The following is a 16666-nucleotide window of genomic DNA, read 5'->3' on the forward strand; positions in this document are numbered from 1 at the left end:
AAGCTGGACTTTTTAACTAATGTAATGTTGATATTATCAGCGACAAATTTCATCAAACTGCATCCTGCTATTCCAATGGTCATATTTACATACGCTTGCAATCATTAGAGTTATATAAGTATATATATATATATATATATATCATTGTTTATGACTGAATTTATAAGGCATTGTACATAAGCTGACATACCTGGATATCTATAAACAGGTACATACTAATGTACAACATACCAGGGCTAACCTATACATTACTAGGCCAGAAATCCAGTATATAATAATACAAGTTAAGTCTTGTCCTGATGATGTTTACATTGTATTATATTATAGAAATATTGACTTTATCAAATGGAATTCTCATCTTCCACTGATATATAGTAAATGGCAACCAAGTGATCTATTGTCAGCTTGGCTTTAGGCCGACTTCAAGCAGCTGGAATCGTGAATAGTTTTAGAACTAATCAACCATCATCACAAGGTCAAGTACCATGTCAAAATAACTATGATATAGAAATTCTTTATCAATCTCTGATACCCAAGCTTGGTCATATTATTTCTCATAATAATTGTTGATTTTATTTCTTATTTCATCTACCATCAAAATGTTTTTTTTTCCAAATATCATTAGGCAGTGTCTAAGCTAATATTCAAATAACTGAATACATTGACCTACTGACCCAAAAATATACGTGACTGAAATGACTTTATGATGAATATAGCATTTCTTTTATTATTGTAAAAGTTGTTTCCATAATCTTAGGTTTCCAGTCTTAAGACTTGTTGACAAATTAGTGTTTTCTATTATAATGTTACATAAACGTTTGTTACTTAATTATTTCTTAACCCACTCAAGTATTTTTTTTTTCGATAATGAGCCTGTCAATATCAAACATAGTATTTTAAGGATGGACCTGACTAACAGTGAAACATCACATCCTTGAACCAGCAATTTCAGTGTACAGGTTACAATTAATCCCATGTGTTCATATATGATGTCTAACAGGACAGAAGACAATTGCCAAATTCATGGTGGCATGACTGCATATCTTGTACAGCTAATTCTCCATGTACATCAGTGAATATTCTAAGTAAATGAGTTCTGGTGTTAGCAAAATCTACAATGATAACAACATGGAATCATCATTTATTTTATCATTTGAACTTGTTTGAAAAGACAATGAAATGCACAAATATTCATCGTTTTCAGCAACTTACTTATGAATGTGACGTCTTAATGACAAAATTTTGCACTTCTTCATACAATTCAATAAATTGAAAATATAAGGATAATTAAATGTAATTCAAAACTCAAGCACAAATAGAAATTTGACTGAACAAAATGTAGAACACTGAATATAACACAGACACTGGGCTACTGCTAATAGTCACTGATTGCTAACTGACAGTCAATGGTCAACTTTGATAATTATACAATGTATAAACTTTATTCATTATACAACAATTTGCAAAACAAGCTAAGGTTTCATTGGGCACACAACCCCACCCCTTTTTTGTCACTCATGGAATTGAACCCAAGATCTTTTTATGTGCAATACCATTGTGCCAAAATTTGAATATCCCATATTTGTCAATCTATTGACATGGTCGTAATTAATTGGACTTGGCAGGATTTATTGTATACACAATCATAAATGCCAGGATTTCCCATAATTTTGTTAGTAGTAGGCTGTGTAGTGAAAGTAGGAGACTTGCCTGCCGTGTACGTGTAGTTGTGTGCGGAACATTATTACGGAACTGGATTGGTGTAGGTGGCCAAATGATCAAAGCAGGCAATCAAATTGGCCGGCAACCGGCTCTTATGGAAAACCCTGAATGCATTTTTTTTACTCCTATATTTTCTTACTGCAACTTAATAAATATCTTGTATACATCATTTAAGGATCTATGATCCCTTTAAAAACAAAGTAAAATGTATTCCCAATCCAAGCAGAGACAGACATTTATCATAAAACAAAAACAATTGACACAGAAATTTACTAAACTATTGCAATGATAGAAATTATTTCACGAGCGTTTGGTGTGGGACTCACTTAATCATAGCTTAATTATTATGAATATTTCATTTCTCTGACAGATCCAAAACTGTAAGTATATGTTTATAGTATACTTTTCTATGTGAATATATATACATGGGGAAAAGCTGAAGGCATTCTTAGAAATCCATTCTCTTATCCCAATTAGGGATTCCTTTTTATATGTCAAAGATTATTTGTACAGAAGTATATATCTCAGCAGGGGTGTGGTGCTAATGCTGATGATTAAAGAAAGATTACTTGATAATATTTTGATCTGTAAATTTACAAATCAGTTTTCATGGATAAAAATGTATAAAACTTGGCACCTCTTGTCAATTCAAACTTTCATTAAGTTTGCTGGTCATGGCTAGAAATTTCTAATTTTAATTACTTTGTCTATTTTCTAAAACTATCATAATTTTCCATACCAGGGACGTATAATACATTATATATCCCTGTTCATACCAAGCTAATTATGAACATGTAATTTTTCATGCAAATCTGCCAGCCCTGATGTCATTCCTGCAGATGTCACTGTTAATAGTGACTTTGTTTAAAAGAAAGCCCTCAATGAGCTTGGATGTAGCTAAAATTTGTAGAAAGCATACATTTAGAAAATATTAACTGAATGAGAAATTGTAGCAAAACATACATGCAGTTTACAGTTATCAATTTTAGTTAACTGTCTTATCACCTTTACTTTATTTACATTGATTAACAAATTAAATCTCCAATGTTTTTAAGATACTCAATATATGTAAAATCTAATGTTATTCGTGCAGATGTTATATGGCATGAATGGTTGACAACAGAATATTGTCCTTTTTTGATTCATTTAAAACTAATGAGTTATTTGTGATTTTCAATTTTCCATCAATCTGTCCGCTTTCACATGATTATGGTTTACTTACGGAACTAAAGTAATCTTCCATCTTTTGCACATATGCAGATCACTCAGCCCGGCGAAACATGTACGAACACCTTACTTTCTACTAGTGAAGGGAATCTCAGGTAAACAATTTGAGTTGAGTGGGAAAACACCTCAACATCCGGGGAATTACAACCGGATTTAGAAATGTAAGCCGTGATTTGATTGGTCAATTTTAAAACTTGCAAATAAATGTTCATATGACTTCATATTTTGTGAAATAATTCTCAGCAAAACCAATATATGAATCATATATAACTAATGAAAATAGAACCTTTAGTTTCAAAGTAATAATAATTAAATACACAATGGCATGCGCAATTCTATTTCCGGATGAACTCCACTTCCGCTGAAGCGAAGATATCTGTGAAATCGGTGATTTTCACAGAAAAAATCTCGTAAATACTACACATAATATGGCAGCTTTGTTTGCTTGTACAAAATGTCACACTAGGCATCCATTTGAAGAATTATCTCAAGCCGAACAACTGTGTAAAGTAAGTTATAATGCGAAGCATCACCTGCTTGCATAGCAACATAAAGCAATGAAGTTGACTTTGTCAAATGATAGCTTCTACGAAGCTCAAAATATGAAGTAAATTTATTTGGAATTAAGTATCTCTTAGTCTCGGTTGATCATTTTCAGTGACAAGACAGTTTCATTTTAGACTTAAATACGCCTTTCTTAAATATGGATTAACTACACATTTCCTTATCAAGAGTTTCATCCCAACTAATCCAGGTGGATGTCCATATATTTGTATATTGTCATTTGTACAGTACAGATATATATCTTCTTACAAATCACAAAGTACCGTACACAAAGTATCCTGGCTAAGGAATTGCAGAGCTCTTGAGGCTCATCACTCCATCACGGATTGACAATTATGTGGATGGTGGGTGGAGAAGGGTTAATCACTTTTTGAATTCCTCCTTGAGACCCATTTATATTGGACATTTGACAATATCCTTTGTCTAGACATGCATAGAGGTGTGCAAAGATGGTCTGGTCAATTTTCTATGGATTCATTTGAGTTTCCTAGTCCCTAGAATAATTATTTCAATATTATTTGAAGCTGCTTCCCCCTAAACCCATGCTTTATCTCAACTATACATTGATAATAATGGTACCATATTTGTCCTTTTAGGGCGCCTGCTCTAGGAAGAGCACCTTAGCAATTATTTTGGTAGTGAATAAACATAACATAAATTTCTTACCTTTAGAAAATCATTTTGATATCCAGAAACATTTAAAACTGTTTTTGACAGTAATGTTACTCTTCAATAAAGTTCTGTATCACTGAATTAGATCTAGAATCTTACGTTCTATTGTTCCTCCCAAAAAGTCAACACACATCAGAATATACCAGTAGGTCTGAATAAACAATAGCCAGGACACATAATGGAAATAATCGTCCTAATCCATATCAGAGTCACTTTTTAACTCGCTTTAATGTTCGAAATTTTCGATGTCAACTGTTTTGTTGCATTCACAGTCTGTGCTATTTCCAAATCTCTGTTTTCATCTATATTACTGATATTTCAATGTTCATAATTACGTAGTCTCCTCATGTGGGTAATGAATCGCAAAAAATAATCCACCTGATTGTCGATTGCAGATACCCTTTTCTGGGCTACATGGGTAGTCTGTCTCATAGAAATTTGATGTCTCCATTTGAAAGAGTGAAACCATCTGTTAGAAGCTTTAAAAGATTGACATCCATTAAGTTTATGAAGTCATAATGCCTCAGCCGTGAGTGCTTTTCCAGTTAAACAGATTCCTTCTCTCGCCGGACTGTTAACCAAGTCATAAGTTAGTTGTCAATGTCCAAATTTCTCACTTTCCTTCCACCACCAGAACATTTACGGCACTGCTTTCCTTCGGTTCTGATTTTTTCCTCATTTTTCAGCCATCTCTGCACACATTTTCTATGAACTTTGAGATGACTAGCGGCTTTATGGTTACCGTTTTCTTTGGCAAATTCGATCACCTTAATTTTTAATTTTTGATCAAAATGGCATGCTGTAGTGTAGCCAGTCTCCAACAAGTATTGAGGCAAAATTTGACACATCACCGGTACCGGCTAGTCATGGAAATTTTTGGCAAGCATCCAGACATGAGGACTAGGTGTATGTGACAGTCTTGACAATTTGTGAAAGTGATAACATTGTTCAATTCAAGTGTATTAGAGGAAAATTAAGTGTCACCTTTGCAGTTGTAACATATTGATTGAAGTCTAAACTATGTTGTAACTTCATACTTCCTGATATTTGACAACCCTATGACTATTTACCAGATTTTTAACTCGAGAGAAAAAATATCTTGGTAAAGGCGCCCTACTGGTTATTTACCGGCGCCCGGGCACTCTTATTAGGACAAATACGGTACATACCAGATTTACTATTTAGCATCAGATATGAAAATCATCCTATATAGAAGATACTAAATTTCAAACTTCTCAAGGATCTGTAATGGATGGACTACTTTATAACTTAGTTGGTATAGGTTTAGTCGCTCACTGATTTGTAGTGCTTTACCAACAATTAGAAATTATCAGATACAAACTCTCCATTATTTACTTTAGTCCGTGAATATAAATTGATCTCAGACATTTTCAAGATCTGCTTGCATGCTAGTTATACTTCATGCTAGTTTTGAAATGCATAATAATCATGATGCACTTCTAAATTTGTTTACATGACATCTTCTGTGTGACAAAAATAAAACAAAAACTCTTTAAAAAGAATGTTCTTACCATTTACACTGAACATTGCTTTAGATTATCATCTTCATTTTAACTTTCAAAATCAATTTAACTTTGACATATGATGCACCAATTTGAAATGTTTTATTTTTGTAGGAATGTCGAAGCAATTTCCCAGTGGTGAAGTGTACTTACTGTAGAGCAGAGTTCCAACAAGAAGAGTAAGTTGGAAATGTATTTAAAAATTTTAATAACCAAAGGAAAATGTTATTATTTGCTTGAGATACTGTAATACAGAACAATTTTATACCTATTATAAAAAAGATACACCCCAAGGAAGTAATTTTTATCAAAATATTTTCAGGGTTCCCTGTTGCACTTGAAGAATTAAGATTAAAAAATAACCAAACACTATGGTTTATATATAAGAAATATCTTAGTAATGTGTAATTGAGTTAAGTCTCTACTTGTACTTTTCTCTTTGTTTTCAGCAAGAGCAATACCAACTCCATTTGTAAAAAGTGTGACCAGAATGTCAAAGTCCATGGAAAGGTTAGCCAACAGAATTATCCCATCATATGTATGGACAGTATAAATAAAATTAGGTTTTGATGGCCTTTCTTCCTTAGTAGTACACGTGATAAACAGTATATTATATTTATGTGTCCTCTCAAATCTTCATTCCAAAAGATTTTTAAGCTATTAAGAACTCTTCTTTATTAAGAAAAAGGGGAAAATGTGAAAAATTTTAATTTAATGAAATTATTGTCCTTGCTATAGTGTTATAATTCATCTGATGGTGGTATATTTATCTAAATTAATGTGCATCTATTCATCGGTCTATAATCAATTTTGGTATCACTATTTTATAAATTTCATATGTAGGTTGCTCTTGATCTCTGGTTGTGCACAGTCCAATTTGGGACTTCAGAAGAGCGACATGGCTGACAGGTGGCCATCTTGGATTTTTGACATAGTTTGTTATTGATTTTTCTTAAGAGATTTCTCAGATATGATATGGGTTTCCCATTGGTCTGAAGTTGTGTTCTTTTCTCACAGACACAATGTCAGAAAAAGAAATGAAAACACTGTTGTATGTAATTGTTTATTTATTCTTTTTTTTACAGCCTTCAGTATGTGAATATTGTAATATTCTTGCTGCTTTCATTGGAAATAAGTGTCAGAGATGTGCCAATTCAGAACGAAGATGGGGCCCACCATTAACTTGTGAACAGTGTAAACAGAAATGTGCATTTGACCGCACAGATGGAACAAGGAAAAAGGTAATTAAATATTTTGCTTCAAAATACATTAATGTCCTTCATCAATCAGAGACCAATGATAGGAATCTTTAGATTGTCAGTACTAAATACAATATAGTTGTTTAACTTTGCAGGGCTAATATTTTCACATTTGTTCTGACTTGTGTGATTGTACATACATTTAACATAGATTTCCTTTTTATTTTGATTTATGCTAAATGGTTGTTTAATTTTAAAGCTCTCCTTGATGAACCTGGATATAGCAAAATTTAATCGAAGGCTAATATTACCAACTCTTTACATTGTGCAAAGGAAAATCATGACTGTTTTAGTTCTGTAATCTGTATAGAAAAAGTACCTTTGATAAACTTGTTGCATTTGTCCTCACTAATAAACAAAAAAAATTGGTCATTGTTAGATTTTAGATGGTAACACTTGTGTGTTTCTCATGTCATTGAACCTTGAATTAATTCAGTCACACATACTAATTTATCACTCTGTATTAGACATAGATATACACAGCATGAAAATAACATAAATTTGAACACACTGACATTTACAGTGGCAGTTTTTATTGAATTTATATACATTGTACATACAAAAGATACATTGCATTGGAATTTAACTACTGTAGTATATAAAATTTCATTGTATTGAAACCTCCATTTTTATTTGAATTATTTTGCAGGTTGATGGGAAGCTGTTATGTTGGTTATGTACTCTAGCTTATAAACGAGCACTAGCGAAGGCAAAACAACGAAAAGATGAGGACAGAAAAAATCTAGGATCTCTGAGGCAAGGGAAAGAAAAATCTGATAAGGCAGAAAAATTGTTTGACAGTATTGTGGGTAAAAATAACAGCAAGCAGGAAGATAGCTCAAAACATGACAGTGGTGGAAGTACAAGTAGTCGTCATAGCAACAGCAGTCAAGGCGATAGAGTGTCCAATGGGAGTGACAAGGGCGTCTCAGAAGGACAGGAAGGTGCTGCTTCTAAGGAAACACCTCAAAAAAGTCACAAACATCATCATCACCATCACCACCATCATCATCACAAACATTCAAGGTCCAAAGATCATCGGCGGTCCCACTCAGCAAAATCAAAATCATCTCATAAGTAAGTGGAAACCAGTTATTTCAATGATCAAATTGTGGAGATTTAGTATCTCTGCTTCAAGGCAGAATCATATGAGATTGGAAATTATACAGATGATAATGTCATCTTTCAGAGACAGAAGAAAGAGGTATTCCAATATATTTAGATAAAGAAACGCTATACTCAGGTGATTGTTTAGTACCATTATATGTCAAACATGGATGAGGTTGTGTTTGATCTGACATTTTTTATGATGGGCAGAGACATACAGTGATAACCATGTTGGCATGTCCTATCAAGTTCCATTCTAATTTTTTTTTACTGAGATCTATGGAAAGCCAGCCACTGGATCAGCTGCCCATGGATGGTAATTTTTAGTGGATGGTCATTTGATGTTAAAAAACATTTTTCCATGTATATTTTAATGTTTGTCAATTTCCAGCTGCTTTCTTGAGATGCTGAGTGCACAAAAGTCATGGCGCTCCAGATCACAGAGAGCAAAAAGTCCCGAGTTGTTAACATTGAAGCTTTAATTTATGCTATCTGTTGTGTATGGTCTTTTGTTTACACTAGCGTCCTAATGCATTGCCTTCCTGTCATGTTAATTGAGATTTGAAACACTAGATAATTCAATGATGTTGTGTCAAGTCACAGCAGAATAAGGAAATTCAATCTGTTTTTAATGGGCACTTTCAAGGAAATGTTTGATATCAAATGCACAGGAGACAATGAAAAATAAAGATGGGGCCTCTGACAGGTGATTTATTGTTACAGGATTATAATGCTTTACAAAAGAACGAAATGAAAATGATGCTTAGAATAGATTAAAAAAATATCTATGTTGCTTTTTATACCCATGACATTTGTTTATTTGCCATGATCAGTAATCTAATGAAATTTGAAGAAAGCATTTAGTCTGATTTCGCTATGGAGCCCCTCACAACTATAGGCTAATGACGATGAGGCACTCAAGCATGACCCAGGACGCATGTATCATTAAGTGGATGTAAATGGGATGTATGGCTGAAGTTGATTCGAGATTCATGCACTAAATAAAAAACAAAATTGGAAATAATTATTTGATAAAGGTACAAAGGTACATACAATGATGAAGTATTCAGTGGAAAGTAGTGGGAGAATCAACCCTGACGACATTAGACTAGCTTAACATAAGTATATTTACAGGAATGGGACGTTCTGTATGTGAAACATAGTTTTTATAATATATGAAAAATAGCAGGGTTAATAGATATGAAATTCATATACATGTATATAATTCCAGCTATCTTCAAGTATAATAGCTTTATTTTATATACAGAACGTCTGATGTTTCACATTGAACATCTGATCCTGTGGTATACTTCACATGTTGATATGCCATAGGCTTATGATCAGTTGGCAAAATCAAAGAAAACTTAACCATCCATAACCACTCATGCTGCTTATTAGGTCCATATTTTTGTTAAAATTTTCATGATTCTCCATTAAGCCGACCTAGGAGACTTTCCAGCAGATTCCAATATATTGAAAAACTCTCAAAAAGGTTTGGTTATGTAACTATCATAAGTTCTACACAAGACAATATTAAGGTTGTCATCGGTCAAGATTGAAGGGTCAAAGATTACATTTGACCTTTTAAACAATGATACTTATATGCATGAGAGAGAATGCATTCATGCCTTATAGACATATTCTAGTTTTTCGGATTCTTATAATAATGATAATGATAATTTGAGGTTCTTTATCACTGCTACATCACAGTCACAAAGTGATTCACAATTACTGTCCACTATTATTTGCCTTTTTGCTACTAACCATAATTTTTCTCAGCTCCCTAGGAAGCATGCAGCCTTAGTTGCCATTCAGTGATAACTGCTTATAAATGACTTTTCTAGCACTACCCAACCACATAGGTATTTGCTGCTGAGTTGGCTGCAATAAGCAAAGTATTTTGTTCAATTGGGCGATCATGCTGGGAGTCAAATTAGTGACTCATCTATCACCAGCCCAAAATCCTGTTACTTGACCCCTGTGCCTCATTGCAGGTAACAAAAAACAAATGCTTGAAAAACTCTTATTATTAGTTTGATTGTCCCAACTTAACATAGAGGGGTGAGATGGTTATTTAATTTCTCTCTTTTTCTTCAGATCCAGTCACTCAGACACATCATCTCAAACACCTCCCACCAAGAAAGCTCGAGTGGAGATCAGCAGTGCCAATGGAATGACCCCAACAAAAAGGTAAAGAAATACTGTGTCCATTGTCATCGTGAGTTCCTTCCTTGTGAACAGTTACTTAAATAACATGAAGTGTGTTGTGAACATTAGTGTGATGAGATGGTAATATGTTGACCCAGACTAATTCTAATGTGTGTTATAACTATGTCCAATTTATTTGTAAACTGTTAATCAAGTTAGGCATAACAAATACCTTGCTTTTGCAGTTGTATAACATCTGTTACAATAATGGTTCTTTTGGCTTTTTCTTAAAAACAAGGGAAAGTTACAAGTTAATAATGAGTTAGGAGTGTGAACAAGGATGACTGCAATTGAAATGAAAGGTTAGGAAGGACAGTTGTTGCTGGAAATATGAGATCACAATATGATTCCTTATCTCTAGATACAGAAATTTAAACAGAAAAGGAGATTGATCTTGTGAGATTGTGAGGTACCTTCTCTATCAATATCACATAATGTATTAAATAGGACATCAATTTAATTTTGAGATATTTTTTTGAAAACCTTAAAATACACACATTTTAAATGATGAGTTGTAGTGTAGGTAATTAAAAGAATGGAATGTTTAGATAGTATGTCATCGAGGATGATATTAGAAAAATTTCTGTGGAGATGAGTACATTGCCTGTTCACATCGTTAAAGCATGCTTCATTTTGTGTATGTTTATATTAATTGATATGTGTCTGATTTATTTTATTGCAAGCACAAATGCCTGTAAGATGTTTGTTTTCTTTTGCTGTTCCCAAGAGATATCCACAGAATATGGATGACTGCTGATAATTGATTTGCTTTGTATTTCCAAATGGCCAGTCAAACTTATAGTCCTATGTGACTTCCCACCTGTGTGTCTGTCTCCCCATGATCACCATGGTCCTCACTTGTTCCTTCTGTCTCGGTTTATAAACTTGATATAATCTGTTGTTGCAGAGAAGATCTTGAAGTGTCTAACCTCACGGAGAAGAGCCGATACTCATTCTTAAAAGAGTAAGCCAACTCAGAAATCTTCAAAAGTAGCAAACAAAATTGGAAAGGGCTTTTTAATGATTTTAATGTTCACTAGATGTATGAAATTTATCCTTCCTTGGGACAGATATTCACAACAGTGAATTTTGTAAATGTAAGATCCTGATCATCTCTTGATCAGATGCAAAAGCTCTTGTTGTTCACAGTTTAAAATGCAACTGTATTCTTTCTATTTAAACTTTTTTTGTTGGTTTGTTGTTGCTTCATTGAGCTTATTTTTTCACACCTTGGCCAAAAAGCTCTTGTTCCATGCCTGCTTTCACATTCCCATCTAGCACTTCCTTCCCCAGTCTCTGGTTCTGTGCCTCGTAACCCCGCCCCGCCCCCTGCTGTGTGTTGGTTCTTCCTCTTCAAAGCATGTGAGTGCGGTTGTCAATCAAGTTGGTCAAGTTGAGCATGTGTTGCATGGTTTTAAGGTGTTTATATATTTCTGTTTTTGAAATGTTGGGTGAGAGTTTTAGGAATTGCCAGCATTTGAACTCCAGTGTGCTGGTTGGTGTTGGAATAACTTTTGTCAGACATCAATTTATGTCAGTCTTTCAATTGGATTCTAGAAATTGTGTTGATATTGTAGATGATTTTAAGAATTTCAGTTGTTCTACAAATCCAGAAAAATGTCAATGTTTGAGATATAAAAGAATATTATTTCTGAAAGCAATAGTGTGGCATCCTTCAGCTTTTTATTGAGAGACCACTTTCAAAGAGTTCAATGAATTGGTCCCTTATCACAGTTAATCTCTTGCCTTCTTTGTCTGATTATAACCCCATACCTGTTCAGTAACGTTACACAATTTTATTTTATTATCCTGTAACAAGCCCACTTGCTGAATTTGAAATTTTGAATTTGAAATCAAAGATGTTGTTTGATTGAGATGAAATTAATTAAATTTTAGTTGGAATTTGATACTTTCTCTATATATATTACTCTTCTTTTTTTATCACAGATAGTAAGTCTTAAAATAGAAACTGTTTAAAAACTGGTTGCCTTTTGATAGAGTGTTTCACTTTAAAAGAGGTTACTATGTGGGAAAATCTTGATAAAAGGGAATCTGTTTAACAGCTGAATGTGGACCTCTTTATGACTGACATATCAACTGAAGGCAGCAATGATAAAGCTTACATTCATCTTACCAATCTGGATCCGTTTTAACCTTTCTCAATCTTTGATAACATACTGCTCATATCGAATGACTTTTCTCAAATATTTTGTTGTATCTGACAGTTATTTTGTGTGATCTGATCTGACAGTTATTTTGTGTGATCTGATCTGACAGTTATTTGTGTGATCTGATCTGACAGTTATTTTGTGTGATCTGATCTGACAGTTATTTTGTGTGATCTGATCTGACAGTTATTTTGTGTGATCTGATCTGACAGTTATTTTGTGTCATCTGATCTGACAGTTATTTGTGTGATCTGATCTGACAGTTAATTTATGTGATCTGACAGTTATTTTGTGTGATCTGATCTGACAGTTATTTTGTGTGATCTGATCTGTGTGATCTGACAGTTATTTTGTGTGATCTGATCTGACAGTTATTTTGTGTGATCTGATCTGACAGTTTTTTTGTCTGATCTGACAGTTATTTTGTGTGATCTGATCTGACAGTTATTTTGTGTGATCTGATCTGACAGTTTGTGTGATCTGATCTGACAGTTATTTTGTGTGATCTGATCTGACAGTTAATTTATGTGATCTGACAGTTATTTTGTGTGATCTGATCTGACAGTTAATTTATGTGATCTGACAGTTATTTTGTGTGATCTGATCTGACAGTTATTTTGTGTGATCTGATCTGACAGTTAATTTATGTGATCTGACAGTTATTTTGTGTGATCTGATCTGACAGTTATTTTGTGTGATCTGACAGTTATTTTGTGTGATCTGATCTGACAGTTATTTTGTGTGATCTGATCTGACAGTTATTTTGTGTGATCTGATCTGACAGTTATTTTGTGTGATCTGACAGTTATTTTGTGTGATCTGATCTGACAGTTATTTTGTGTGATCTGATCTGACAGTTATTTTGTGTGATCTGATCTGACAGTTATTTTGTGTGATCTGATCTGACAGTTATTTTGTGTGATCTGATCTGACAGTTATTTTGTGTGATCTGATCTGACAGTTATTTTGTGTGATCTGACAGCTAGTTTGTGTGATCTGATCTAACAGTTATTTTGTGTTTGAGTGAATAAGACAAGCACCAATATAAAGCATTGAGATTTCTCTCAGGTATGTGTTATCTTGTGAAATATTTTCATGCTGTTTTACCTCAGTGCTTAATTAAAAAAAATTTCAACATGTAAGTTTTTCATACTATTGCAGATGAAAAAAATATGTTTTCAGGCTGCTTTCAACAATTTTAACCTTGTGTTTCACAGCAGTCTTTTGCACATAGAACAAGCCAGTTGAACTCTTCTTGATGTAGTTTCAAAACTGAATCATATTGAGATTAAAAAAAAAAAAAATTGATGATATTAAATCTTGGTATTTCACCTCCAGCTGCTGCACCTAGAGTAAGCCAGTCAAATGTTACTTGTTGCACTTTCATATCTATAGGATATATTTTGCAATGTTAACTAAATCATCCATATAAAAGTCAGCTACATATTTGATATTAGTTCTTGCTTTAATACCTCGCAACCTTAGCAAAACTATTTTTATAAAGAAGAAATGATCTGAAACCATCACTTTAATAAAGATTGTAAATAATCTGTCCAAAAACTACAGGTTTTATTTGAAAACATGTGACCTCCTAATTGTTGCTGTTTTAGTTTCTGTTTCCATAATTTACATGTATGAAAAAATAATCTCTCATTAAAAGAAATGAATATTTCAATTAGGCTGGTACTGTCCATCTCCATGAACTTAACACAAGAATGACAGGGAGTAATTCCATCATGGTGTCATTCACATCTGTCTTTCTTTCTGTTTCTTTACATTTTATATTCCTGTTTTATGTACAGCAGTAGTAGTTTCTCCATGAGCCTTTCCTCGAGTCTGTCCATGCTGAACGCCAGTAGTGCCACAGATAAAGTGGATGACCCTCACAGCTCTGAGCATCTCATTGCCCTACAACAACTACAGGACCAGCTGGACGCCATGCGTAAACAACTCCAGGCCAAGGATCAACAACTACTGGAAAAGGACAAGCAGGTACATATTACCACTTCACTGTCATTACATTCATTGGCTATGTAAATTTTATTAAAGATTCAAGTTGTGCTTAGCTGGGAAATACATGTAATTACAGTCAAGAAGATTACCTTGGTACAGAAATAAAACAAAAACTTAACGTTTAACAGTTTTAGATATACAGGTAAGATACGTATAGTTGGGGGCTAAAGTTGTTCTTATCATGTATAGTGTTACAACAAAAGAGATGGAAGAAATTAAACTCGGTCTGCACCACAAACTTATCTTATTTGCATAATTGTCTATGGAGGGTTTTTTACATAACTCTAGAAATTTGTCATACATCACATGAAACAAAAAGACTTGGTCACTTAATGATGATGCTAGTCTTTGTTTTGACCTAGGTAGTTTCTGGCTTTAGATCAAGGTCATTGTCTTTTTGAACAGGTCAAAGTCACTTTGACTTTAAGGAGAACAATATCATTGTTGATTTGAAAAGCTCAAATATTCTACATGTATTTTTCTGAGTAATCATATTTACATAAAATTATGTCTTCTTGTGATCATATGAATTGCCAGTCTATGTATCTGTCTGAATTGTTGATTTTCACAATTGTTAATATTTCTTTTTCAGATCAATGAACTCAAAGCGCAGGCTTACGAAGCTGAGAAAGAGTCTCGACTTAAGATTCAGACCATCCACAAACATCATGCTGGCACACTGGAGTCTCTCACGGTAACACATTTCCTACCTTGAAAATTGTATTTGTGAAAATACCTGAAATAGACAAACACGAAACTAGCATTCACATGATAACTATGTAATGATGAATATTCCTGATTTTATCCCATCTCTAAGGAAAGTTGACAAGGGATATAGAAGCATGATCTGTTTGTATCAGTTAAGAATTTTTTCATCCATTACTGGGTAGTAATATGAGCATAATAGATTGTCTACATTGATGCAGCTAGGATTTGTCTTCTGCACCCAAATTGTGAAAACTAAATTTGACTTCCAATTCATGTTTCAGTGACTCGGTTAATAACTATTTCATCCATATGTAGTCGTTAATGTAGCTAGTATTAGTAATCTTTGCACTACATGTTGCAGATGCTGAATTTTACCAATTTTTTGTTAACATATAGAAATGCGAAATATTTGAACTCCTCAATGCTTCTTCTGTAACTATTGTAAAATAGATACCCTCAGGTTTGAAATTAAGAATGCCTTCATTCTAAGGCTGAAAAGAGGAAGATATGTGTGTAAAATGAAGATACCCAGATGATTGCACATCTCAAGAATTATATAGTATTTCAATGATTTAACTCTAAACTGTTATGATTTTGCTTGCAGACCAAGAATGCAGAACTGATGAAACAAATAAAAGAATTAAAACCAGCCAAAGGAAAGAATATACGTTCCTGATTAGAAGAATGTTCTAGGACATGAGAAAATTAATTGCGGAAGCAAAGATCTGTACAAAAATACACTGCACTATATTTCTTAATATTCCCTCTTGTATCATGTATTTGTTTAAAACTTGTGTTTCATTTGTGAATGCTTCATTATTGTGCTGAAGATAAAACTTTGGGAACCGGGGACATATCTCCATGATAGATTTTCTTACACAGGGATATGTTTGGTTGTGTTTGCTTTAATTGTCAGTCTTAAAATATATTAAATAAATATATATCAAAAAAAAGTTATTTGCCAATTTCTTTTCATCATCTTTAATCAGACAATGGGAATTTATTAATTTTTTTTAATTTATTTTTTTTATCGATAGTTATACACAATATCTTCAATTTTGTGGGGTATGGGTTTGATCAGTCCCTAACTTGATCTTTTAAACGCAGGTATTAATGTATATTCTTCATGTAAACAACCAAAACCATAATCATCATATCCTTCACTCATTTCATAATTCAAAGAATCAGCCATATAATGGAAGATTAAAAACAACAAAATTCTTTGAATTTAAAAAATGCCAAAATATTGATTTTTTTTTAAACATTTTGTAAAATAAAAGTGGATGTTGCAATTTCTTTGTTAGAAACATGTATATATTTATTATTATGATGATTATAGTATTGTAATTCTTCATTATATCATTTATTTAATGTTCCAGTGATGTAAGATCTCAGTTATTGCACCATGGATTATAATACAGGTTGTATCCCCATCATCTATTGCATTTTTTAATGTATACCCAGACTGCTGTGCAGTGTTAGAACACAGGCACAG

The 16666-nt window shown here is 33.2% G+C and overlaps 2 protein-coding genes across 4 annotated transcripts in view; one reads left to right on the forward strand and one right to left on the reverse strand.

Annotated features, from left to right (window-relative positions):
* Positions 1-3033, reverse strand: part of LOC132559070 (centrosomal protein of 57 kDa-like) — a 29547-nt gene extending 26514 nt beyond the window's left edge. For both annotated transcript variants that reach the window (XM_060223688.1, XM_060223681.1), the window contains exon 1: positions 2945-3033. In XM_060223688.1, coding sequence (XP_060079671.1) covers positions 2945-2965 — 21 coding nt within the window. In that variant the 5' untranslated portion in view covers positions 2966-3033. The remainder of the gene's footprint in view (positions 1-2944) is intronic.
* A 322-nt stretch (positions 3034-3355) lies between these two features.
* Positions 3356-16449, forward strand: LOC132559334 (protein FAM76B-like). 2 transcript variants are annotated; one of them, XM_060223952.1, is made up of 9 exons: positions 3356-3458; positions 5823-5887; positions 6158-6218; positions 6794-6949; positions 7617-8044; positions 10172-10264; positions 14253-14442; positions 15056-15157; positions 15776-16449. In XM_060223952.1, the coding sequence occupies exons 1-9, from the start codon at positions 3378-3380 to the stop codon at positions 15845-15847; spliced, it is 1248 nt and encodes a 415-aa protein (XP_060079935.1). In that variant the 5' UTR covers positions 3356-3377; the 3' UTR covers positions 15848-16449. The 2 variants fall into 2 exon arrangements, with proteins under 2 accessions (XP_060079935.1, XP_060079940.1); XM_060223957.1 differs by having other exon boundaries at positions 14256-14442.
* Positions 16450-16666: the final 217 nt, after the last annotated feature.

This window comes from Ylistrum balloti, unplaced genomic scaffold (assembly GCF_031769215.1).
Source record: "Ylistrum balloti isolate Yb309-2 unplaced genomic scaffold, AGI_CSIRO_Ybal_v1 Utg369662, whole genome shotgun sequence".
Taxonomy (NCBI): domain Eukaryota; kingdom Metazoa; phylum Mollusca; class Bivalvia; order Pectinida; family Pectinidae; genus Ylistrum; species Ylistrum balloti.